The sequence below is a fragment of the Gambusia affinis genome, linkage group LG17 (assembly GCF_019740435.1).
Source record: "Gambusia affinis linkage group LG17, SWU_Gaff_1.0, whole genome shotgun sequence".
NCBI lineage: Eukaryota > Metazoa > Chordata > Actinopteri > Cyprinodontiformes > Poeciliidae > Gambusia > Gambusia affinis.
The window spans coordinates 58,464-86,288 of record NC_057884.1 but is presented as its reverse complement, the minus strand read 5'-3'; the positions used below and the strand labels follow the sequence as shown (position 1 = coordinate 86,288).

Genomic DNA, 27,825 nt, shown 5'->3' with positions numbered 1-27,825 from the left:
GCACAAACGTTTGACACCAGTTTTGTCTGATTTGAAGAAGGTAGGGGGGGAGGAGGGAATTTAGTCAGGTCAATAATAATTGTGAAATAATGATTGAACATATTTCTATCTTGAATCATAAAAATATGATTGAGTTTGAACATATTTGGATATGATTTACCATATTTGTATGTCAATCATTGTAACATCTAATTTGTTCACTTTTACTGTCTGTTGAACATGTTATGTGAGTTAGAAACTAAAATTATTCAGTTTAAATTCCCAAATTTCTAACTCTGAAGCTGTCTAGAAGTTAACAGAAGTCACCAAGTGAGTGTAACAAAAAGTTCCAAATTAGAAGTTGATAGCACCCTTTTAACAGCTAACAGTCACATCAATGCTGTTTGATGGTGATAGTAACCATTTAACAGTCTTGACACCTGTAAAATTTTGACCTTTGTGAAGTATTTTGTTCTACGATCAAAGGACATGCTATGTGCCAAAACTTTAAAAGAGTGAATTTATTGTAGATAATTACATTGTGTTTAATGGATTTATTGCTTCATTGTACATTATCTATGGGAAGATCATTCTTCATATGTTCAAATAGTTTCAGCTCTTTATTTGCTGACATTTAGCAATTCAAGATGTATTACATTTTTATTTAAACAGAAAGAACATTTGGAGATCAAAACAGATTTCAAAATGACAAAGAGAGCTGCATTAAAAAACCAATAAGATCAAAATATAAGACCAAATACACAAACATAAACATTGTAAGAATCTGGGTTTTTGTTAATTAGTTAATGTTGCCCCCGGTATTGTCTTGTCTAGTCCCTGAGTAGTCCCACCTGTCTCTTGTTCCCTTGATTATTTCTGCTGTGTATTTATACTTACATGTAGGCAGTTGCCACTTACCACATGTCATTGTTTTGTTTTGTTTTGTTTTTTTCATTTTTTTCTCTTAAGAGTTTTTGTGGCGCTAGTGGCTCGTATTTTTGCGACAGTAGGCAGACAAGAAAGAGGGCGAGGAGAGGGGGGAAGACATGCGGCAGAGGTCGTCGGGACCGGGAGTCGAACCCGCGACGTCTGCGTCGAGGACTGAGGCCTCCTAGGGTGGGGCGTGCTAACCCCCTGCGCCACCACAGCACGCCCCATCACTTGTCATTGTTGTAAGCTACCTGAGTCTGTGGCCAGTCCTCACGGCTCATCTGCTGTTCCTGGTGTTTGTTCCCTGAAGAACTTTATTAAACATCCTCAGGGTTTCCCCCAGTGTATTATAAGCCTGGGGCGCCACCATGCTTTACGAGCGCCCCCCCAGGCCAACTATTGCTTGTTTTTGATTTTTTAAAAATGAATAATAAATAAAAGAATTATTACTTTTTAAACTAATTTAATCTGTTTTGAAAGATAAGATGAGATAAGATAAGATAAGATAAAATCTTATGACTCGAGTTAATGTGCAGGTTATATACACATACACAACACACAATATAAATATACATACATAAAAAGATGAAGAAACAAACAGAACAAAACGAGAAATAAATAGACATCAGAAGATGGTTGCAGCACCTGGAGGTGTCTCAGAGTGAACAGAATTTACATTTTTAACAGAGTGGTGTCAAGAGCAGAAGTTCTTATGCCTTTGAATTTAGTGCCATGATTGCCATTGGGTAGAAACTGTTTTTTAGGTGATTTGTCCTTGTTTTTATTGCTCTGCGTCCCTGTTGCTCAGAGCGTTTCACTGGCAGAGCAAATTTATTCTTAAAAGTTAAGTTTATAGTTTATGCATTTAAAGCCAGAGATTGGACCAATGAGACAGATGGTGCGTCTGTGTGCTGCCGCTGAATGAGCTTTGAAGTTTACCTCAGCGCGGATTACGCACGCCTCCTTTCACTCAAACTGGACCCAGGTTGACCTGTATAGATATTTACATTAACCCCTTGTGTGGAATTATGTTTCTTTGGAGTAGCCTACTCCACATTAAGGTAAAAGTTTAAACCCCTCTGCGTTAGCTCTGGTTGCGCAGCTCTTTGTGAACCACAGAAATAACTTGTAGTCGCGCTTCCAGAGGTGTGCAATGAAGGAGCAGTGAGAATGATTTATATTTGTGAATAAAGAATTATGTGGTGTGTTTACATCTCAACACATTGCCTGACGTGTAGCTCTGTCTTCCGTGTCAAATTGATGTAGGGCGTCCTGGTTAGCCGGAGCGTTAGTGGTTAACAAACCAGAGCTAACCACTCAACACGCAAGTTCCCGCCGGGGAGGAGCTTTCGTGCTCGTGTCGTAGTCACGCATCATGCTGGGTTTACATTGTTTTTTAAATTTTGTTTCAGTATTATTTTTCCGGTTACACTATGCACAAACCCATATCAGATGCATTGTCTGCATAGCCAGAGTTAATGAGCGTGGCCATGCAGATATCTGAAAAACTCATCCCATAAACTCAAGCAACCAAAACAGTTTCTGTGGCCCTTATAAAAAACTCACCAGACACAAAATGGAAGAGCTACTAAAACCACATTAGCAGCATTGAATTAAATCTCCTGTTTGTTGTGCATCTCTGCGCAGTACAGCGCATTTAACTCATCATGTGGGATCAGTCCAAGGCTGTATGAGGCCTGGAGCAGAATTTGACTTAGGAACCCCTTTTGTTGCCATAAACATCAGCACCTCAAACAGCTTCTATGGTCGACTTAATCTGGGAGAGGGGGAGTTTATTGCTTTTTGGCCAACCTAAAAAGCAATAAATTATAATTGCAGTTTATTAATTTGTATAGGTGAACAAACAGAAGCTGGCTCCTTCCCCACCTCTCTGGTGGGGAAGGAGCCGGAGCTAGTGTGTGGGGTTGAGAGGTTCCGGCTAGAAATAGTCGGTCTCACCTCGATGCATGGCTCTGGTTCTGGAACCAGTCTCCTTGAGAGGGGCTGGACATATATCCACTCTGGAGTTGCCCAGGGTGAGAGGCGTTGGGCAGGAGTGGGAATACTTGTTGCTCCCCATCTCTGCGCCTGTACGTTGGGGTTTACCCCGGTGAACGAGAGGGTAGCCTCCCTCCGCCTACGGGTGGGGGGACGGGTCCTGACTGTCGTTTGTGCTTACGGGCCGAACGACAGCTCAGATTACCCACCCTTTTTGGAGTCCTTAGAGGGGGTACTGGAGAGTGCTCCTCCTAGGGCCTTCCTTGTTCTGCTGGGGGACTTCAACGCTCACGTGGGCAATGACAGTGAGGCCTGGAGGGGCGTGGTTGGGAGGAACGGCTCCCCCGATCTGAACTCGAGTGGTGTTCTGTTGGACTTCTGTGCTCATTATGGATTGTCCATAACGAACACCATGTTCAAGCATAAGGGTGTTCATATGTGCACTTGGCACCAGGACACCCTAGGCCGCAGTTCGATGATCGACTTTATCATCGTTTCCCCGGATCTGCGGCCGTATGTCTTGGACACTCGGGTGAAAAGAGGTGCGGAGCTGTCCACTGACCAGTACCTGGTGGTTAGTTGGCTCCGCTGGTGGGGGAGGATGCCGGTCAGACCTGGCAGACCCAAATGTGTTGTGAGGGTCTGCTGGGAACATCTGGCGAAATCCCCTGTGAGACGGAGCTTTAACTCCCATCTCCGGCAGAACTTCAAACACGTCTCAGACTCCATGTACCCCACCTCCTTCGAGTGGACTGTGTTCCGTGCCTCCATTCCCGAGGCAGCCTATCGGAGCTGTGGCCACAAGGTTGTCAGTGCCTGTCGGGGCGGCAACCTTCAAACCCGTTTGTGGACACCTTAGGTGAGGGATGCCGTCAGGCTTAAGAAGGAGTCCTATCGGGCCTTTTTGGCCTGTGGGACTCCGGAAGCAACTGATGGGTATTGGCGGGTGAAGCGGCATGCGGCTCAGGTGGTTGCTGAGGCAAAAACTCGGGCGTGGGAGGAGTTTGGAGAGGCGCGGAGAAAGACTCCTGTACGGCTTCGGGGCGATTCTGGCCCACCATCCAGCATCTCAGGAGGGGGAAGCACCAACACTGTCTATAGTGGGGATGGTGTGCTGCTCACCTCAACTCGGGATGTTGTGAGCCGGTGGGCAGAATACTTTGAAGACATCCTCAATCCCACCGACATGCCTTCTATTGTGGAAGCTGAGCCTGGGGACTCTGGGTTGGGCTCTCCAATCTCTGGGTTCAAGGTAGCCAAGGTGGATGTTGTAGGGTTGTGTTGGCTAATGCAACTCTGCAATATGGAAATCGGGGGCAGTTCCCCTGGATTGGCAGACTGGGGTGGTGGTCCCCCTCTTCAAAAAGGGGGACCCGAGGGTGTGCTCCAATTACAGGGGACTCACACTCTTAAGCCTCCCTGGCAAGGTCTATTTGGGGGTTCTGGAGAGGAGGGTCTGTCGGATTGTCGAACCTCAGATTCAGGAAGAGCAGTGTGGTTTTAGTCCTGGTCGTGGAACACTGGACCAGCTCTTCACCCTCAGCAGGGTCCTGGAGGGTGCATGGGAGTTCGCCCAACCAGTCTACATGTGTTTTGTGGACTTGGAGAAGGCGTTCAACTGTGTCCCTCGGGGAGCCCTGTGGGGGGTTCTCCAGGAGAATGGGGTACCGGGGTCCTTGATACGGGCTCTCAGGTCCCTAAGTGACTGGTGTCAGAGTCTGGTCCCCATTGCCAGCAGTAAGTCGGACTCGTTTCCGGTGAGAGTTGGACTCTGGCAGGGCTGCCCTTTGTCACCGATTCTGTTCATTACTTTTATGAAAAAGGAAAAAAAGAAACCCAAACGAAAATGTGATCGAAACACTATTGCAAAGAGTTTGTTGGTTCAAGTACACCACTGCAATCTGAATCTAAAGCTGTGTGTAAAGCACTGTGCACCGAGAGAGAGAGGGAGGGAGAGACCTTCAGCGGCAGTTCAGACAAAAGGCATTCACAAGGCTTAGAGTTGCATAAGAGCCAAGGTGCTGATGGGATCCGTTTTGGTGGCCATAGGATTGCATCTCTGCTTTTTGCAGATGATGTGGTCCTTTTGGCTTCATTGGGACGTGATCTGCAGCTCTCGCTGGAACGCTTCGCAGCTGCGTGCAAAGCAGCTGGGATGGGGATCAGTGCCTCCAAATCTGAGGCCATGGTCTTGAGCCGGAAAAGGGCCTTCTCTGGGTCAGGGGGGTGTAGGGTACCCTGTACATTCCTATCACATAGGTGTTTTTCTTTTAACTACATTAGGTAAGTAGGTTGGTGCCATCCATGTAAAGTTTTGGTGAAACATTTGTTAGATCAGGTTAGCAGGGTTTTCTTTTCTATTTGTTTTATTTAGCATAGACTGTAGTTAGTCCCTGTTTTGTTTTAATTTATTTGATTTGGCACCACCTAACTGTCCCTTTCTCCCCCACAGTTTGTGCAAGCCTTTTGAGATTTTTGTTGAAAATAAATCCTATTTTTTTGTCACATTGGACTCTGTCAAATTTTTGTGGTTGTCATGTTACCCCCCTTCTCCACACGAGGGGTAAAGGGATGGGTAACATAGATAAATAGAAATGTAAGGTAATTATGTTAACAGAAAACTCCCTGAAATCAACTACCAAATGGAAATAAAAGTATTAAAATACGCAAATTTAGCAATTTGTTGTGGTTCAGCAGAACACTAGTTTTACAATGTGTTCTTTCCCTCATGTTTTTTAAAGAAAAACATGCACAAACGTGAGAATCTTTTAATATTTTTAAAAGGAAATGCTCCTTTTAAAAATGTTGAACACCAAAATACATCATAAAAACTGCAAACAGTAAAAGTTTGAGCACATTTCCTAATAATCTTCAACTTTTTGCATTTTCTATTTTTCCAACTGTAACAGACAGTGTTGGGGTTTTGGCTCTCATCCCTTCATTCCCCCTTGCCCTTGAGTACCATTTTTATTACATTATCAATAATGTGTGAAGTTTGTTTAATCTTAAAGAAATATCTCATTCAGGTCACAGAGCAATTAGCACATTAAACCCTCGCTTCTACTGATTTATTTAGTTTTTTACGAGTTAGCAGGTGTAACTGGTTGCAATTAGGTAGTTTCTTCTCTATGTTTCCGTGAAGCATTGTATCCTTACACCTTCAGTCAACCAGGTGCGGACAAAACAATCAGGAGACATTTTTCCTGTTTCAGATTGCTCAGTGGCCCTACACTTCGGCAAAGATTTGAGTTACTTATTTATTTTTTGGGAAGGCCTCAGTGTTTCAGAAAGTTTTGTGCCATGGCTGATCGGTTCGTTCTTTCCATGTGAGAGGAGAGGCGAGTTGACACAGAGTTAAAGTGTACCGGTATATCCTTCTCACAGATATCAGCTAATTATTATTTTTTTTTTTTTAAAGGTTTTGTTGGCTCTGGTGGCCTTTATTTGAAAGTAGTTCGACAAGAAAGAGGGGGAAGACATGTGGTAAATGTCGCCAGGCCCAGAATCAAACCCATGACCACCAGCACCAAAGCCTCAATATATGGGTTGTGCTTTGCCCCTGCGCCACCACATCACCCCAGATATTAGCTAATGCTGTCAAGTTCAGTTCAAATTCTTTGTTTTTATGGCAGTTCAGCAACGTTTGCCTTCACCTTGCTGAAGGCTGTTATCACATACAGTGACAACGTCAATATCACTGCATGTGTGTTGGGATGATGTATTTACACATGTCGGAATAAAATTTATTTTCCTGTGCAATTTTGTTTTACCTGTATTATCGCGAATGCTATATGGCCCAACTTGAAGCGTGCTGAGTTTCCCTCCTTCAAATCTCCAGACGTGTAAAGGTGAGCAGCCTTTGTATAGCAGAGATGAGTTTTTTTTATGAGACTGAAAGAACTAGATTCCTTCACAAGGTCGGGGACCTACACTCAGAACTTTTGTACTAAATTTGTAAAGGTATTTTTATTGACACTTTCATACCAGCACACTGCTTTGCCAAATCTATGACAATGCATATTTCTGTCTTATTGATAACAGGTGCCAGGATGAGTGTCCAGTTGGTACTTTTGGTGCTGGCTGTGCAAAGAGCTGTCACTGTATGAACAACAATCAGTGCATTCATATCAACGGAACGTGCCTGTGTGATGCGGGCTACACAGGAGAAAAATGTGATATCCGCTTGTGCCCTGAAGACCGTTATGGTTTAAGATGCAATAAGAATTGTCCGTGCCATACCCCAAGAACTCTAAGGTACGCTTATTTAACCGCCTTTAACAAACTTTATTTGGGGGGAAAAGCAAGTTTGTAGGTCTAGTACTTAACTAGTGTGACTGTAATATGTCGGACAGTCACACAAGCACAGGTGGATGTTAGTTGATGGGTCTGATGTGATAACTGGCATGCAAATAGGATTTCTTCTGAACTTACAAAGGTTCTGCAAGTGTTACTTAAGTTAAAGCTTGATCTATTATACTGAAAAGCAAAAAAAATAAAAAATAAATAAATAAAAAAAATAAAAAAAAAACCTGTAAATGCATGTGTTTCAACTTTGAAGACAATCTTCCAAGATAGTACCAGGAGAGGAGTTTTTTAATTTCAGTTTGCTTAATTTTGCAATTAAGCAAACTGGCTTTTTTAATTCTTATGACAGCAGTCTAATATTCACTATCACTGTTTTAATTTTGTTTGCCACAATTTCTCTTGTATGCTTAAAGTTCTACTCAAACACACACACTTGGATTTACCACACAAGTTAAATCCAAGAAAAATTTGATTTCTGTAAGCTTAAAAAATGTTGTTTTTTTTTTGTTTGTTTTTTTTTTAAATAAACTGGACAATGGTGATTTGATTTCAAAGCTTAATGTATTTCATTAAATGAAGACTGTAGCAGTTTCAACAAAGTGAAATTATTTTGATTCTTGGACTAACTGTGACACAGAAATAAAATCTAAAAGGAAAAGAGGAATGTCTTGATAAAATTGTTACTGGCATGGGGAGTAACAATATATTGTCGAGAATAAGATTCAAGCTGAGTGGTTTGCTGAAAACCACAGTTAACAAGAAAAGTCATGCACAGTTATACACAAAATATGGTGGAGTAAGAAATATTTATGGGCTTGTTACAACTTGTTGTACAGGTATGCTGTAGTTTAAAAAAAATGCTGTTTTAAAATGGCAAAACTCTTCTTTCTTCCTCTTCTCCACTTGTATTTGCACACTGCAGGTCAGCTGTCTTAAAGTCCTTAAGTTGTCTATCACTTAAAAGAAAGAAAAAATAGAATTTTTTAAGGAATATGTAATAGAAAGCAAAGACAGGAATGGTGTAGAAAGTCTTAAATTGACTGACCAGTTATATGCTGGATGTCCACAGAATGTTTGAGTAACTTAAACAACTAATATCTTTTGAAAAATTTGAATATTCTGCCCACTAAGCAATTAAAAATGACAATTTATCAAACAAACATGCTGTATTTTTAGTCAAACTCTATGTATTAAGTAGAAAACAAGCAGAGAATCCTCAACAAGATATACAGATTTTTTAAAAACATATCCTCGTCAATATTGTTCCCCAGTTTTAAGTGTCAGCAAATTTAGAATTCAGTTGTTCAAAAATGTTCAAAAAATGGAAGAGAGGCCTTACACAAGTCTTTTATTTACTAAGAATTTTACAGTACACCCAAGTTAGTAAAAAACATGAAGCATTATCAAACCACTTACTTATGCAGTTAATACTCACAGGGTAGCAAGGAGGATGGTACCTACCTCATCATTCATTGGTGAGGAGGGATACGTTGATAATTATTAATTATATAATTGACATAGACTGCCTGCCAGCTATGTCAATTTGTAAAGCTTACAAATTTTGGTTTTGGCAGTTTAGAATACAAACTTTTCTAAACTTTTTTAAATCAGGTTTTATATTAAAAGAAGTGGTAGAACTTTGAAGTGATAAGTGCTAAGTGATGAAATTACACTGTACAAAATTTGTCTTTCTATATTTTAATAGCTTAGTGTGTAGGCCATTAACTTCTATGACATGTAAAAACAGGTTACTAAGATTAAAAGATTACTTTAAATTTGTTAGGCGTATAAATATATGGAACTTAACTGTACCATTAACCATTTATCCTGTGAAATAACTATGCAAAGCAGTTCAATTTAGTACTCTGACATTGTGAAGTAAATTGTTGTGATTATGTCATGTTTTCTTTTTCACTAGATGCCACCCAGTGTCAGGGAAATGCACATGTCAGGCTGGTTGGTCAGGACTCTTTTGCAATGAGACGTGCACACCAGGATTTTATGGCAAATCTTGCAGTGACTTGTGTCAGTGCCAGAATGGAGCTGATTGCCACAGTGTGACTGGAGAATGTATCTGTGCTCCTGGCTTTATGGTAAATTAATTTGTTGCATGCACATGCATTAATTTAAGTGCATCCTGAATTATATGTATGTGTAGACACAGATACATACAAGTGAACTTTACAGTTAAGACATATGATACTAAGAGTTTCAAAAAATAAATTACACAATAGTCTGTTGAAAATTTCAAATACAGTGAACCCTCGCTATAACGCGGGTCACCTTTCACAGCCTCGCAGAATTTTTTGTGCAGTTTTTTTTCACAGTGCATTGGATTCTGCAACCTGATTAGCTAAACAGTCTCCAGCTTCTTCTCTACCTATGTGCCAATAACATTACGGTATTTAAATATACGTAATACAGCTTGGCAAAGTTTGGTAAATGTTTTTAACCAGAAGAAAAAAGAGTGACAACAATTACCCAAAACTATATTCTTTTGAAAAAACACACCTGCACCACAAGCTTCAGAAGAAAAAGACACTAAAGAGCGGAGTCAGACCGCACAGTGAAATGCGCAAATCACAGTTTGTCCTACTGTACTTCATATCGATGATTAAAATTATAATTTTACTGTAGTTATTTGTAAGAAAGCATTATATTTGTTTTAAACAATGCTTGGGCCTGAAAAAAGGTTTTGTTCTTTATTTTTTGCAATTATTATACAGCATAATTAAAAACTCCACAGTAAAACTAAAGGTAACTACTTCACAGATTTTGCCTATCACGGGTACTTTTCGGAATGCAACGAGGGTTCACTGTATACACCTAAAGGATATTCATTTGCAGTTCTTTCCTCGCTTTTCGGAGTGTTGATGCCTCGCCTGTCCTGAACATAGCGTCCTTAGCTTTCAGCAGAGCTCTCATCTCAGCATTCAGCCAGGGGTTCTGGTTTGGGTTACGGGTGACTATCCTGGTGGTGGTGACATCATCAGCACACTTGGAGGTGAAGTCAAGAACAGAATAGGTGTATTCCTCAAGGTCCACCTCTCCATCCTAAGTAGCCACCTCTCTGAAGACCTGTCAGTCTGTGTACTAAAAACAAACCTGGTACACATACACTGCATCCCTGGGCCACACAGCGACTGTCTTCTTTGTTGACTTTATCCATCTCATCAGTAGATGATATACTGGCACCAGTAGGATGGAGATGTGGTTGGAGGAGCCAAGATGGGGCAAGGAAGAGCTCTGTACGCATCATTAATGTTAGATTACACACATTCCAGAGTGTTGTCTCCCTGTGTAGGAAAAGTGTTGTGCCGGTAAAATCTGGGCAGAGTGTCCATCGGTTTCACGTGGGTAAAGTCCCCCGCAACCACGTAAAACACCTTTGGGTGTTTCACCTGCAGTGAGCTAATGGTGTCATGTAGCTCATTGCAGCATACTACATGCTTCTTTTCCATTAGTACCCGGCGAGATGTAAACAACACCGCAGTAAACTCCTGAGGCAGATAGTACAGCCAGCATTTCACTGTCATAAGTTCTATCACCTCACAGCAGCAGCTCTTAACCAGTCCACAGTTCTTACACCAACCTTCATTCATGTACATACAGAGTCCTCCCCCTGTGTTTCTCCCGACTATTAGTCACGGCCTGCTCAGAATAACTGAAGACTGTTGAGCTGGAAGGCCGAGTCTGGAATGTGGCTAAGTCAGGTTTCCGTTAGCCAAAGAATGGCACAGTTCTTCATCTCTACTGAAACTCTTAGCCTCAGATGTAACAAATACACTTTGTTATCCAGTGAGTGGACATTGACCAGAAACAGAGTCGGAACAGTTGGCTTCCTAGCCTCCAGTTGAGCCAACGCACCTGCCCGCTTCCCCTTCTTCTGTTTTCAGGCATAATATCACCAGGGAGGCATCCTAACCATTGATCTGAGGAGCTGCTGACTCCCAAGTGTGGATTTCAGCCACGGTGATATATTAACATCCGAACAGTCTCCAATGGGTATTAGTTCGGCCGAGCTGTACTTCAGCCGTAAAGTTGTCACTAAACTCTTACCCAAAGCAGCCACATAGATGTTAAAATACGGTATAATCTGGGGAACTCGAGAACCTGCTGCACCTCTGTGCGCTACCATAGCAATTGATAAACAGGAATATAGGCGTGATTGAATGGAAGTAACTTCTTTGTAAAGTGCTTTGTGATATTTGTTGTGACTTGATGCTATATAATTAAACTGAAATTAAGTGAATTGGAAAAACAAAGTTTGCATCTTAATATGTCTGGATAAATTTAGCCTCTAATGATGAAAATTTGCCAGCTCGAAGCATAATGGATGCCATCCCACTGCAGTTTATGAGCACTCATAAAAAGAAACAGCAACCAACTGTTGTAGTTGGAGAACGCACTGGCTGCATTCAATAGCCAAACTTTGACAAAATGATAAGTTACTTTAAAAATAACTAAGTAAAATAGGTGTTGAGAGTTTTTGTGCTCAGAGCCTCTGTTTATCCATCCAATTCTCCAGGGATCCAAGTGTGCAGTCCCATGCCCAGCTGGGGCATATGGAGTAAACTGTTCTGCGACCTGCAAATGTAAGAATGGAGTGCAGTGCTCCCCTGTTGATGGATCCTGTTCCTGTACAACAGGTGAGGAGAAAGAGACAGAGAGATGATGGTAATGATAAAAAAGAAAGAAAGGCTTATGGAACAATAACCAGTGATGGCATAGGTACTTTGAAAAAGTAACTTCAATCGGATTACTGATTATTCCTTGGAAAAGTAGCTTAGTTAGACTCCTGACTACTTGGTTTGGAAAGTAACTTAGTTACATTAAAAGTAACTTTTGTTGTTACTTTCAGCAGCTGAAAACAATTTTATGTTATTTTATAATGATTACATCAACAATGTATCTCCACTTATATGGTTGAACTGAAGGGAAGATTGTTTAATGGTTACAACAGTACAAAAAAAAACTTTAGTAATTTTTGCATGTTTTTGTGTGTTCCAGTATTGTCTGGAAAACTATAAATAGGATTGTGGGGGTAGCAGCCTCAATAAGGAGACCCAGACTTCCCTCGGTCCTGCCACTTGGGCTAGTTCCTCCAGGGGAATCCCAAGGTGTTCCCAGGCCAGTAGAGAAACATAGTCCCTCCATAGTATCCTGGTTTTTCCCCTGTAGAGAAACATAGTCCCTCCAGAGTATCCTGGTTTTTCCCCTGGATCTCCTCCCAAGAGGGATGTGCCCGGAACACCTCACCAGGGAGGCATCCTAACCAGGTGCATAAACTACCTCAACTAGCTCCACTTGACATGAAAGAGCTTTACTCTTAGGCCCTCCAGGCTGACTGAGCTACCCACTGGCTCTCTAAAGGAGAACCCAGACACCCTATGGAGTAAACTAATTTTGGCCGCTTGTTTCCATGACCTCGTTCTTTGATCCAAAGCTCATGACCGTAGATGAGGGTAGGAACATAGATCAACTGGTAAATTGAGAGCTTTGCTTTTTGACTCAGCTCTCTCTTAACCACGACAGACCAATATAGCACCGACTTCACTGCAGACACTGCATCAATTCGCCTATCAATCTCCTACAAAAATTTTTCTCAGTTAGTGGATCCCGCTTGAACAAGAACTCCTTCTCTTGGGGCAGGACATCCTACCCAACCTGGAGAAGGCAGTCTACCCTTTTCTGGCTCAAGACCTTGGCCTTGGATTTGGAGGAACAGATCTTGATTCCAGCTACTTCACACTTTACTGCAAATCACTCCAGCGAAAGCTGTAGTCCACGACCTGATGAAGCCAATAGGACCACATCATTCGCAAAAAGGAGAGATGCAATCCTAAGGCCACCAAAATGGATCCCCTGAATACCTTGTCTCCACCACGAAATTATGTCCATAAAACTAATGAACAGAATCAGTGACAAAGGGCAGTCTTGGTTGAGTCCAACTCTCAGTGGAAACAAGCCTGTCTTACTCTTTGCAATGCGGACTAGACTCTGACACATGTCATACAGGGAACTAACAGTTTGTATCAAAGAGCCCAGTTCTCCAGACTCCAGGAGCACCTCCTACAGGGTTCCCCGAGGAACATGGTTAAGTGCATTCTCCAAGTTCACAAAACACATATAGACCTGTTGGGTAATCTCCAGGTCCCTGCTGAGGGTGTAGAGCTGGTCCAGTGTTCCAAGACTGAAAAAAACCCCACACTGTTCTTCCTGAAGTTGAGGTTCGACTATCTGATGGACCCTCCTTTCCAGAACCCCTGAATAGACCTTGTCATGGAGGCTTATGAGAGTTACCCGTCTGTAGTTGGAGGGGATGGTGGTCCTTTTTGAATAGGGAGACCACCACTCCATTCTACCAATCCAGTGGAACTGTCCCTAATGTCCATGCAATACTATAGAGCAGTGTCAACCAACAGAATCCTACAACATCCAGAATTTTAAAGAACTCTGGGCTAATCTCATCCACGCCCAGGGCCTTGCCACTTTGGAAACCTCAACACCAGAGATTGATGAGCTCAACCCAACCCATTTTTTTTTTTTACTCCGAAGAGGTTTTTTTGTGGCGGTAGTGGCTCATGTTTTTGTGGCAGTAGGCAGACAGGAAAGTGAGTGAGGAGAGGGGGAATACATGCGGCAAAGGTCGTCGGGACCGGGAGTCAAACCCACGACGTCCGCGTCGAGGACTAAGGCCTCCAAACGTGGGCCGTGCTAACCCCCTGCACTAACACAGCATGCCTCAACCCAACCCATTTTGGTGGGATTGAGGAGGTCTTCAAAGTATTCTGCCCACCAGCTCACAACATTCCGAGTTGAGGTCAGCAGCTCATCGTCCCCAACATAAACAATGTTGGTGCTCTAATGCTTCACTGTGAATCTGGGCAAAAATCTTTCTCTATGGCCTCTTCAAACTCCTCCCATGCATGCCATTTGCACTGCTGGTACCCATCAGTGGCTTCTGGTGTCCCACAGGACTCCTTTTTCAGCTTAGGTTCAGCAAATGAACCACTTAGGTTCAGATCAAGAGGGATATTGCTCCCAACCACCCCCCTCAAGGTCTCGCTGTCATTGTCCACGTGAGCATTCAAGTCCCCCAGCAGAACAAATGAGTCCCCAGGAGGAGCATTCTCCAGTACCCCCTCCAAGGATTCCATAAAGGGTGTGTAATTTGAACTGTTGTTTGGTCACATAAGCCCAATCAGTTAGAACCTGTCCCTCCTAAGCAGAGGGGGGCTACATTCACATTCACAGGGGTGAACCCCAAATTTGCCCACTCCTGCCAGGCACCTCTCAGCAGGGGGTAACTCCAGAGAGAAAGAGTATCTAACCCCTCTGAAGGGGGCTGGTTCCACAGCTTGAGCCATATGTTGAGGTGAGACCAACTATTTCTAGCCCGAACCTCTCAACCTCACGCACTAGCTCAGGTTCCTTCCCCACTAGAGAGGTGACCTTCCATGTCCCAAGAGCCAACTTCTGTGGCTGAGGATCAGGGGCCTCATGCATAAAAGAGTGCAGAGTTTTCACTCTAAAACTTGGCGTACAGACAAATTTAGAAAAGTGCAATTCTGCATGTGCGCGGATCTCTCTATTGGATTTATTTTAATTTGTAATGATGCCAAAAGTCATCATTATCATACTCGCCTTCTGTCTGGAGACATGTAGGGGCAGTGACAGGAAAAGGTAGAGAGCCAGCTGAGATGACACAGATGGCACAGGTAAAGGGAAACCCTGCTCCTAACCCTTGGGCAGGATTTAAGCTGTTTTATTGTGGTGTTGATAGGAAGAGAAATGGAGTAGTAGTTCTAAAGGAGCTCCTTTAGAACTTAGCCCCTGGCAAGTAATGTAGTTGAGATGAAAAGAGTAGATTGTGATTTGTCTGAAGGTAAAAATTAATGGTAATAGTTAATTTAATATTGTCAGTTGTTATGCTTGGATGTGATGTATATAGAATAGAGATAAATTCTAGAAGGGGAGAAAGAGTGGTGTTTGGAGCAGATCTGAATGGACTTATTTGTAAAGGAAACAGAGGAGATGATAAAGTGATGGGCAGGTTTGGTGTCAAGGAATGGACATTTTATGATGGATTGTGTTTTAAATATTTTGTCTTTATATGTGTCAAAATCCACAGGCACAATGCTCTGTACAAACAATACTTTTCAAAAGTGAGTGCTTTCCTGCAAGTTCCAAACCCAATAATAACTACTTGTAGTTCTAGTACCTTTTTTAATATGTTTAGATGATTGGATTGATTTGTAAAGCACCTTTTCATTTGAGATGAATCTGCACATTGCAAATAAACTTAACTGATCTGAAATGTGTCCTCTGAAGTGACAGAAATATAACTGTGTGTGGGCAGGTCACTGTGACAGTGTGTGTGCAGAAGGATGGTGGGGCCCAAACTGTTCGCTGCCGTGTAATTGTAAGAATGGGACCTCCTGTTCTCCAGACAAAGGAACCTGTAAGTGTGCCCCTGGATACAAGGGCATCTTCTGTCAGAACAGTAAGGACATTATCATCATCTCTTAACACTACACGATCATCATAAAACACTGGGCAGTTTTTTTGTTTTTTGAAAAAAAACAACAACATGTTTTTAAATCCTTCCTTAAATGAATGTGAATCATTCACTTATGGTCAATATAAAGTAGACCTGCAATGCTTTGGTCTGAATTTACCTCTGTTCTGAGGCGATTTAGTGGAACTCATTTTGCTGCGGTCTTTGTAAATGTAAACGAGACACTTTACTCCTTGCCTCCTTCCAAGTTGCAATGTGAACAGTGGAATGGGTCTCCTCTACTTTTGGATTGTTGGTGAAGTTATGGTGTTGAAGACATTTCTGTGTGAGACTGGCTGCAGTGCTGAGGAAACGAGAGAAGCTAATGACGTCTAATGACCGATCTTGCTGCTCGCTTAGGAAGACAGGCTACAGACGAGTAGCAGAAAAAATAAATTGGTAGCTTTATCACTAGCTCTTTTTAAGAAAAATAATTACTAAGAGAGTCTTAAAAATCCATAGTCCCAAAAAATGAATAAATAACTCGATGCTTAGAGACGAAGGAGATAAGTTGATCACAGTGTTTCTTTCGTTCAGAACACATCCCCACCCACCCCCTCTGCTTATCCCTTCTCTCGGCCGACTCTCGGCGCCGCCACCTTTGCTGGAATATTCCTAAATTTGCCATGGGTGGGATTTAGCTTTCAGAGGTTGGTCACAACATGCTGTCAAAAGAATGGCTGTTGATTTTATTAGTTTGGTTTTCTATTGATATCTGTCTACATAGATTGTTCCTATAGATCGATATTTATCTATCTAGATTGATATAGATATATCATTTTACATATCTATATAGAGATATACAAAGATCGATAGCTGACTATTAACAGAAAACTATCTATCTATCTATCTATCTATCTATCTATCTATCTATCTATCTATCTATCTATCTATCTATCTATCTATCTATCTATCTATCTATCTATCTATCTATCTATCTATCTATCTATCTATCTATCTATCTATAGATAGATAGATAGATACACAGAATCTATAGATAGATAGATCTATCTATAGATAGATCTATCTATCTATCTATCTATAGATAGATAGATAGATAGATAGATAGATAGATAGATAGATAGATAGATAGATAGATAGATAGATAGATAGATAGATAGATAGATAGATAGATAGATAGATAGATAGATAGATAGATAGATAGATAGAGTGCTTACGATGGTGAATGCAAGTGCACCCCTGGATGGATTGGCCTTTACTGCACACAACGTTGGTCACAGTTCTATAAACACCTGTAGATGCAGAGTTGAATAAAAACTTTCAGAAAAAAGTTTAGTTTGTGTTGTTTTGGGCAAAGAAAAATTGTTTCAACCTTACTTTTGGGGGCAATGAAAAAATGTAGATCTGTGAAGTAAATAAGTCAGGATTTTCTGTTGTGAATACTCGACAGTGATTAACAGTGTCATAAGCAGGTTATAAGAGACAGCTTTCAGGAAGACTGGAAAAGAAATACACAATAGCTAAGTTAAGTGGGAACACTCATATTCATTAACACAAATATTAAAGAAAAGATGAAGAAAATTATATAAACTGTCAAGTAAGCTAGAGATTAGAATAAGTTTAACAAAAAACCACCTGACCTATCCCAAGTCCCTAGATATTGTGTTCTTATCTAGGGCTAAACTTGCTTGTTGCAGAAAGCAAGTTTTGCTTACTGTAAAACTTGTTTGTAGTTACAGCAAACAAGTTTTGTTGCTTGCTGTGACAAGTAATGTTCCCAGTTATGAACTGCAATGCTGCACCTGCTCTATTTATTTTCTATTGAACCTGTGCAAAGAGGTGACAGTCACTTGACCTTCAGCAGCCAAGCGACTAGCGAAATTAAGGTTTATGGACTTTTGTGATCATACACGTAGACATGCTCATCCGAAGAGAGAAGAAAGCAAAACATTTTTTGTTGCTTTTCCTGTCATCACTATTGCATCCCATATGTTGGGTTTCAACCTGGTGAAACTGGGCTCATTATACAATCTACTTCTCAGTAATTAAAAACTTGAAAGGCTAATAGAGGAGTGATGAAAAGACTTTCTGAAGGCGGAGTCTCAGAAAGAACAGGAGTTTTAAAGAGACAGAGAGCCAATCTCAAGGTGTTAAATTACAAAGTCAAATTTCTTTCAAGTCATATTTGATATATGCAGCATTTTTATAATAACTGAAATTAACAGTTACTTGATTATGCAAAAAAATAGCACTATGTGCCCTTTGTAGCATAGTTGATTCTGTGTTGCGTCTTGTGGGAAATATCAGCCAAACAACATCTGATCTGAAGGCACTTTTAATGCTCCTGCATTCAAATAGCAGAAAATAGTCATTCAAAACAGGCTTTTTTGTCACAGTGTTCCACAACGCCTGTTTAACCATGAACACTATTTTCAGCACATGGATGTAGCATTTACATTAGCAGTGTTTCATGTAGCATGAGAGCATCAAAATAGCTGCTAACACAGTTCCATCACTGTTTAACAGAATTTAAGTGCTCCAAAGCACATTATTTTACAAGAACAATAGTCAAATTGTCAATTATTATGCTTAAAAACCCTTATTGAACACAGAAAGCAAAACTTCATACCTTCTCCCAGAGTGTGGGAAAACACTTAACAGACTATAATGGTATGAACTGACACTCAAAACAACAATTCATGAACTCAATATGTTCAACAGTAAAGATGATCATTTGCATTTCCTTTCGTAACACATTAAATTTTAATAATAATAATTTTGAAACAAGAAGTTGCCCGCTGTTTTGCAATGGAGTTGTCAACTTTTCAAAAAAAAAAAGCTGCCAGTGCTCACATAATTTCTTACCGGAATAGCTTCTCATTTTACAATCTAGTAAAATGAGATTGTAGCAGTGTAATAACACTGCTACACCAGTGTTATTGCACCGGTGTAGCAGTGTAATAACATCACACTGCTACACCTGGAAAATACATAACGTATTTTCTGGACTATAGAGTGGACCTTACTATAAGATGCACCTACAAAGTAAATTTTTTTAAAAACTGGAAACATAAATATATAAGCCGCACCAGGCTGCCGCCGCCGCTCTCAGTTTTTCACATTTCCTACTAAGGACGCAGCCCTGAGTCTCCAATGCTGAACTATGGCTTCGTTCACGAGTTTACGTGCATCGGCTCTATTTCCCACCTGTACTACTAGCGGCTTCTAGCAGCTTATAGTCCAAAAATACAATAATCCTGACTGTATAGATTCATCTTTTTCCTGCGTTCAGTTTGGGTCAGCCTGGAAAATTTCAAATTCAAAAATACTTTATTGATCCCAAAGGAAAATCAAATGTTGTAACTCATATCAATTCAAATTCTAATTAATATGATTTACTATTGACAAAAGTTAACATAATTACAATTAAGCAACTATGTTAACTTCACTTGTGCCAAAAATGACTTTAAGGAAATTTAATTTTTCTAAAGGCAGACTTGGTCAAAATATTTTGAAAACTACTGTTTAAAGACAGTTTATTGCAAAATGTTTTGCTATAAACTTTTTGAAATGTACAAAGTATGATGAGGATTTCTTTTCAGGCTGTTTTGTCACAGAACTTACAAGTGTTTGTCCTTAAAAAAATTGTCCCAAACATCTATGTATACTTAAAATGGATTCTTCACAGTAATTTCTTCCAAATAGTATCCAGTTACATTTGAGACCTTGTGTCTCTAAATCCTTGTTAATCTCAATCAGTTTCTTTTTGATGTTTCATTTTCAGAGTGTCCCCATGGTTCACATGGTTATGACTGCCGTCAGAGTTGTAACTGTCTTAACAACTCCACATGTGATCACATGACTGGAGCATGTTATTGCAGCCCAGGGTGGAAGGGAGTACGATGCGATGAAGGTCAGACTAATGGTTCTACAAATAAAATGTTCATTAAGTTTTGACTTTCAAGATACAACGGTAATACTGAAGTTACTTTTATCCATAACTACTTGCAGTTAAAGAACATTATGTTTGGTACAGTCATAATTTTCTTTTTTTGTTGTTGTGTTTTTAGGTGTAGAACTGGGGTCTTCTAAAGCAGTATCGAAAGTGGTTAATGAGACAATGGCTGTTTCTGCATTAATTCAGTATAAGTTGTGCCAGTCTAAAATATAGCCATGTCAAGGTGCTTTACAAAACAAACAAAATGTCCAGAAATCAGTGGCAAGTTATATTTTTCAAAGTTGAACCTGCTCTATATGGCTGACACTGTAAACACCAAACCTACCCAGATCTGTAATGAACTGACAACACAAACATATAAATCTCACTGAGATTTTTGTAATCATACAACAAAACCATTATGGCCAGACTAGTGTTTCTCAACCTTTTGGGTTTAAAATGTCTGTTATGACAACTTGACATTAGTTCATGAGTGTGTCATTGTCTATCTTTTCACAGGTCATTTGTATTCTTGTTTAAATTATTGTCTCAACTGTTTTCTGTTCATTGATTACCTTCCTGCTTGTATTTAAGTTCATCTTAAATACGCACACCAACACAGAAATCAATGAAACCAGCGCATTCTCTGTTGGTTTCTCCCTGTTGATCACTTGAATTCTCTCACATGTTGAATTGCTGCTCTGGTATTTTTGCCTTATAAAGTGGAATTTTTTGTTGTCCCCACTGGTCGTTTTTGTGGTCTTTCTCGTCACACAACCTTTCTTGACAAATTGCTTTGTAGATATTTTGCTGGAATACTGAAGGTTCAGTTAGATGAAGAAAGTTAAAACTAACAACAAATGCTAGAGTAATTTAATAATAATATATAAAGCTTCATAACTTTTAAAAGTTTGATCATTAATACCTGTTAGCATATTTATGACAGATTATGATTTGTTGGTTAATGTCAAATTGTCATAAAAAGCCATTATAATGTCAGGTTGTCATTATAAAGACATTTGTCAAGTTCAGTAATGTAATGTTCCAGCAGATGACGGATGAAGAGGTGACGCTCTTAACAGCAGACTTTATAGACAATCTGCAGCATTTGGCTGCAAACCTTGAAGGATTTCAGCTTTCACAAGAAGTCCAGTCTTAGCAACAACAGAACTGATTACCTCACATGCATTCTTGGTAACAGCTGAAGGTGGAATGTATATAACTGTCAAAATGACACTGGTGAACTCACACAGGCCAAAATATTCTGCACAGCATTTTCAGAATTAGGTGTTTGAATTATTTAACTCTTTAAATTTGATTGGGGATAATTCTTTTTTTCCACTTTTAAATCCTTAAGGCCTCTTATCAGGATGATATTGCACAATCTTTTTTATCTATACGAGACCTTTTCATCTTCCAAATAGGATTCATGGCTACACTGCCAAATTTAACTTTTAGTTGTCTGGCTTTCCCCAAAATGACGCTGCAGTCAACCACAGGGTGGTTGTCCTTCCTCTTCATCGTCAACTGATGATATTTTTCTCACAGTTTCCTGTGCATGCTTGCAGGCTCCTTTTTCCCCCCTTTCTCTCCAAAATGAGTAAGCCAAAAATTTCTGCGTAAGCAGCTTATACATCACTTCCCCATTTTTGATTCCAAACTTCCCCAATAGCTGCAGGTCTCAGTCACAGTCTGGGCTTTTTTGCAGCTCTGGCTTCAGGACACGTCTAGTAACCTCCTCCGTTGCACAGTATTAGTATGGAGAGTTGATGCAATGCTACTGAGGCTTCTCCCTTCTCACTGTCCAGGGGTTCTGGACGACTGGCTTCTTGTGGTACCTCTCCCAATTTTTCCTCCTCTCTTCCCATCACTCTTTATTTATGTTCGAGTTCAAGTTCTTCTTAGTGCATCAGGTGAAGATGCAGAACAGGTAGCTCCAAACAGGACCTGGTCAAGTACCCTCACGAACCCCCTTTTTCTCGTTCTGCCACTGCATGCAGTCTGACGAAAGAGTGACTGAGGTCTTTATTCAAACAGTCAGCTTCTCCAATTCAGCATCAAAACAACATTAATACAAGTATTTTGCATTGGTTCTCATTCAATTACTCAAAAATGTTTCGTCTTCATTCTTTAAAATTCTCTGCTGGTTGGAAACTTTTTTCCTCTTTTTTCAGGAAGTCTGCTGTTCCTTTTCATGGCTTAACAGCCCTCTCTCTTTCTGCCTATGACTATGACTCTGATTTCTTATGATTAAATACAAAAATAAATAGAATTAAAGCAAAACTTGCATGAAACAAAACAGAAAAGCACAACCTCATTGATCTTATTGAAGTTTGATTTTACTGTTAGATCTAGATGTTACTTTATATCAGTGAAGATTTTCTGGGCTCCCATATGGATTATAATAAAATCCCCCCCACCCAAAAAGAAAAAAAGAAAATCAACTGGGCACACGCATCGTTCAACCAGACATAAACCTATACAGATATTTTGTTTTCAAACTCCACTGAAGTTATTTCACACTTCAGGTTCCAACAAAACAAACTACAAACCATCTTTACAGTGAAACACTTTTGTCTAACTGCTTCTTTTTTTTTTTTACATTCATCCACACTACTTCCCACGCCTCCCCTGCAATGGCACTGTGCCCCCCATAGGGAGGGCACCCCACATTTTGGGAACCACTGCTTTATCTGTTTAATTTTACAGGTAATTTCATATGTTGTTACTGTAAAATAAAATGTCCAGCATTGGGAAATGGGATAATCTCGAGTAACCTTGACAAATGACATTTAATGACGAGTCATAAACTTTCACGCAGACTCTTTTATGTTCATGATAGGTGTTTGGCATAACAGTCATAAATATGACACGTCATAAATATGACATAAAAATATGGCCCCTTTTAATAAAGTTTCCCCACAGTTTTTGTGTAATTTGCCTTTTGCTGCAGCCTCTTTGACAGGACATCATGCACGTAATTAGGCTGTGTTCACACTGCAGACTGAAGTGACCCAACTCCAATTTTTTTGATGGAATGCAACTTGTATCCAATCTTCATGACAGTCTGAACAGCACAAGTCGGATTCTTTTCAAATAGGACTTTTTAAATCGATGTCAGGTTGATTCAAATGTGACCTAATGTCCAGGTAGGGCTGAGGGATATGAGGAAAATCTAATATCCTGGTATATTTTTGCAATACACGATATATAATCGCAATATTCTTAAATAAGCTCCAGTGTTATTTTAAACTAGACTCCTTGCAGCATGATGTCACCTATGCAAGTTCTCGCCTCCATTTCCCTGCTAGACTTGAATGTAAGCTCATATAAAAAGGAATCAATCAATCAATCAAGCAAATTTTATTTGTATAGCACATTTCAGTAGCAAGGCATTTCAAAGTGCTTTACATCAAATCAAACACAGAAACACAATGCAATAGAATCAATATTCAAAACACATTAAATCAGGTTCCGTCATTAAATTTGAAATTGATTACGTTTCAAATACAGCTCTAAACAAGTGGGTTTTAGACAGTTGATATTTAAAGGAAGTCAGTGTTTCAGCTGTTTTGCAGTTTTCTGGAAGTTTGTTCCAGATTTGTGGTGCATAGATGCTCAATGCTGCTTCTCCTCATTTGGTTCTGGTTCTGGGGATGCAGAGCAGAACCAGAACCAGAAGACCTGAGAGGTTCTGGAAGGTTGATACAACAGCAGCAAATCTTTAATGTATTGTGGTGCTAAACCATTCAGTGATTTATAAACTAGCAACAGTATTTTAAAGTCTATTCTTTGAGCTACAGGGAGCAAGTGGAGGGACTTTAAAACTGGTGTTATGTGCTCTATCTTCCTGGTTTTAGTGAGAACTCCAGCAGCAGCATTCTGGATCAGCTGCAGCTGTTTGATTTGTTGGACAGACCTGTGAAGACGCTGTTGCAATAATCAATGTGACTGAAGATAAACACATGGATGAGTTTCTCTAGATCTGGCTGAGACATTAGTCCTTTAATCCTGGAAATGTTCTTCAGGTGATAGAAGGCTGACTTTGTAACTGTCTTTATGTGGCTCTGAAGGTTAAGGTCAGAGTCCATCACTACTCCCAGGTTTCGGGATGATTGCTGGTTTTTAGGTGTAATAACTGAAGCTGTGCACTGACTCTGGATCTATAAATCTAGATCTATAAATCTAGATCATTCCTCTTTAGGTCCAAAAATAATAACTTCAGTTTTGTTTTTGTTCAGCTGGAGGAAGTTTTGGCACATCCACACATTTATCTGTTCTAAGCATCTGTTCAGTGATTGGATGGGTTCTGAGTCTCCTGGTGACATCATAATGTAGAGCTGTGTGTCATCTGCATAGTTATGGTAGCTAATATTATTTCCTGTTATAACCTGAGCCAGTGGGAGCATATAAATATTGATAAGAGGGGTCCTAGAATTGAACCTTGGGGTACCCCACATGTGACCTTTGACCTCTTTGATGAGAAGTTTCCAATTGAAACAAAGAAATCCCTGTTCTTTATGTACGATTCAAACCAGTTAAGCACTGGACCGGAGAGTCCGACCCAACTCTCCAGTCCATTCAGTAATATGTCATGGTCCACAGTGTCAAAAGCTGCACTGAGGTCCAACAGAACCAGCACTGTGGTTCTCCCACAGTCCGTATTTATATGGATGTCATTGAACACTTTTACGAGGGCAGTTTCTGTGCTGTGGTGAGACCGGAAACCTGACTGGAAGGAGTCAAAGCGTTTGGTTATCGTTAGGAAGCTATTTAACTGTTTACACACAACTTTTTCAATAACTTTACTGATGAATGGGAGGTCAGAGGTCAGAGGTTGGCTTGTAATTCTGCAGTAGTGATTTGTCTAGATTGTTCTTTTTTATCAGTGGTTTGATTACTGCTGTTTTCAAAGCCTGGGGGAAAACACCTGATGAGAGCGATGAGTTTTGTCATGATGGTCTCTAATTGTTTTGCCCAAATGCAGAACACCACAGGAGAAGCAGGAATCAGATAAAGATTGTTTATTGTTACAAGGTAGGTAGTAGATACGGGTCCGGTCCAGGACGGAAGGGGGGGGATCAAACTGATCAAACTGTTTGAAATGAAGATCAAACTGTTTGATCTTCATTTCATATAGACTGAAATTGTTGTATAATACTGCTAATATCCCTGGGGTCGGCCGGAGGCATTTTCTCCTAATTCAACTTGGAGATGAAGAAAAGTAAGCTAAAAATAAAAGTAAGAAAATCTCACATTCCTTTAGGTTTGAAGTAATCCAGTTATGATGTCGAAAATTTAAAATATAACTATAAAAACTGTCACTTTAAAAATAACTCAGGCAAAGTTATCAGTAAGGACAAAAGAGAGCAGGATAAGCTCTTCCTCCTTCAGCTGCCACAGACTATTCTTTTTTACTGAAAGTTCAAATAGAAAGTTAAAAGTAAAAAACTCCCTTGTTGTCATGTGAACAGGCAGGTGCATAACACTGCAGGGGAAGCAGTGTTTTGATATGAAGTGTCTACACTATGACTAGATAACAAGGTGAGAAATAAGTTTTAACTATAAAAAAATAGCGAGGTAAAGGGAAGTAGGTCAGTTATGCCTGAATTTGACAAACTTAAGAAATAGATGTGCTGTGGAATAAGGTGTGTTTTGGTTCAGCTTAAAAATAAGAAAAGTTACCTACACACAAACTGACAGATCATTAGTAGATAAGGTGTTTAAATTAGCTAATAATTATTTTTGCTATTAGCCACCCTGTGTTAGCAGCATGGCTAATAGCAGCAGTGGCTAATCTACCACAGTGATCACTTATAAATAAGAGCAAAATATATACCAAGTCTAAAAGCATAAAACTGGAATAAACTGAATGTTCAGTGGGGGTAATGTTTGAGTGTTTTTGGTGATGAACCCTGATACATACAGTCGCGTTGTGGTCAGTTTCTATAGCAAAGAGTCTGCGTTTATCATAAAGCCAACAGAGAAACCCTATTTTGAGTTATTTTTCCCATTGCATAGCACTAAATAAATCATACCTACATCTCCAAGTTTCATTTTAACAGACTAGTTCTTCCGCGGCAGTGGGGCTATGAAAGGCATGTAAAAGAATAGTCTGATTATGTGGTGCAATAAATTTGCGGTATATCTATTGTGGCAATAGTTTTATAACATGTTTCTCAAATTACCTAATTTTGTTTGACATCCTCCATATAAAATACAAACCACTGCCAAATTACTGATTCAGCGCTGTTTCTCTTCCGAACTAAACTAGTTTATCTGATTCGTTTTCAGTTACCGTCTCATTCACGGCTCGCCTCAAACTCTTGCTGTCACCATGTTGTTTGTTTTCCTATGTTTGAGTGAAGAACATTTTCAGGTTGGGACAGGGGAGGGACTAGTGATGCATTCATAAGGTGTCACATAAACCATACTCGCAGTGAATTTGATGGCGAAAGTTTATTATTTGAACAATAATTTAAACTTAATGGTTGTGAAATAGCCATTTTAACAATCGTAAATTGAAAATATCACAATACATCGAGGAGACTCGATACATCGCCCAGCCCTACATCCGAGTCGCATTCATCCGACCTGAACGTCACTGATATTTGACAAATGTCACTATTCTGGATCCTGATGCTAACAAGCAGAACGAATAACAACAACTATGATGAGCATCCATGTTTACTACTGCAAACACTGAGCTCTTCTTCTTTTTATGGTGGTTGGCAGAACACTGAGAATGCTGACGCTATTGAGCCCTCTACTGTACATATGGGACACTTTCATATCATTTCACACTGCAGAACACACACAGGTCGCATTTATTTGAAGTTTGAATGGCCATGGCAAAAAAATCTGATTTGACAAAAAATCGGAATTGGGTCACTTAAACCTGCAGTTTCCATCTGACTTATTTGGTTGAAAAATAGAATGAAACTGTTTCTTCTTCTCTTTGCAGGTGGCATAGTGGTGTTTGGAAACTTCAACAATTTGACCAGCGCATCCTTTCATGTAGACGCCTACCAGATAGGAGTCATTGCAGGAATCATAGTTCTAGTGTTTTTGGTACTTCTTGCCCTGCCCCTATTCATCATCTACCGAAATAAACAGAAGAGTAAAGAGGCAACAATGCCAGCTGTAATCTACACTCCCGCTATCAGGGTCACATCTAATTATACTACGGCAGGTGAATTAAAGTTGAATATTGATTAAAATGTAATTGCATGTCCCCCATAATCAAACATCTCTAATTAGTGCTCAGTTACTTTTTGATACCTACAAACTTCAAGCATCTAATGAATATGTTTACAGATAGGGGTAAGGGGCATGGTAACTGGAGTGACAGCATGTTGTTATACAACATGAGTAGGATAAATAACAACAACTAGGATGAGCATCCATGTTTACTACTGCAAACACTGAGCTCTTCTTTTTATGGTGGTTGGCAGAACACTGAGAATGCTGACGCTATTGAGCCCTCTACTGTGCATACAGGACACTTTCATGTCATTTCACACTGCAGAACACACACAGGTCGCATTTATTTGGAAGTGTGAACGACCACAGCAAAAAATCTGAGTTGACAAAAAATTGGAAATGGGTAACTTCAAGCTGCAGTTTCCATCTGACTTATTTAGTTTGAAAAATAGAATTAAACTGTTTCTTCTTCTCTTTGCAAGTGGTGTTACAACATGCTGTCACTCCAGTAACTATACCCCTTACATATGTATCACAACATGTTGCTTTGATACATCATGTGATACATGCCGTATCATGTATCACAACATGATACATGATGTGTGACATGTGACATGTCACAACTGTGACAGTAGTCACAACATGTTATAGCTTTTCCAATGCAGAAACTACTCCTGGACCAGCATTTCTGTGCTATTTCTGTCCATGAAACTGTGCCCTCATAACTCTACAGTCAAAATATGTCTTTTGAAGCCAACTCAAAAGAATTATACAGAAAGCTCTGCTAACATTTATTGTCCTATTTTACCTTTTAGATACTTACACTCCATCATATGAAGCCCACCCCAGCAACTACTTTTCCAACCCCAGTTACCATACCCTTACCCAATGCATCAGTCTGCCTCATGTCAAGAGTGGTCAATGTGCAAAGGTACGAGCACAGATATGCATA

General features: G+C 40.1%; 1 protein-coding gene across 1 annotated transcript in view; it reads left to right on the top strand.

Moving 5' to 3' along the window:
* The window catches only part of LOC122819351 (multiple epidermal growth factor-like domains protein 10), a 60,646-nt gene that overhangs the window by 22,888 nt on the left and 9,933 nt on the right, over positions 1 to 27,825 (top strand). The window contains exons 7-13 of the mRNA XM_044096021.1: positions 6,949 to 7,161; positions 9,131 to 9,305; positions 11,741 to 11,861; positions 15,575 to 15,718; positions 19,518 to 19,646; positions 26,635 to 26,862; positions 27,689 to 27,804. Coding sequence (XP_043951956.1) covers positions 6,949 to 7,161; positions 9,131 to 9,305; positions 11,741 to 11,861; positions 15,575 to 15,718; positions 19,518 to 19,646; positions 26,635 to 26,862; positions 27,689 to 27,804 — 1,126 coding nt within the window. The remainder of the gene's footprint in view (positions 1 to 6,948; positions 7,162 to 9,130; positions 9,306 to 11,740; positions 11,862 to 15,574; positions 15,719 to 19,517; positions 19,647 to 26,634; positions 26,863 to 27,688; positions 27,805 to 27,825) is intronic.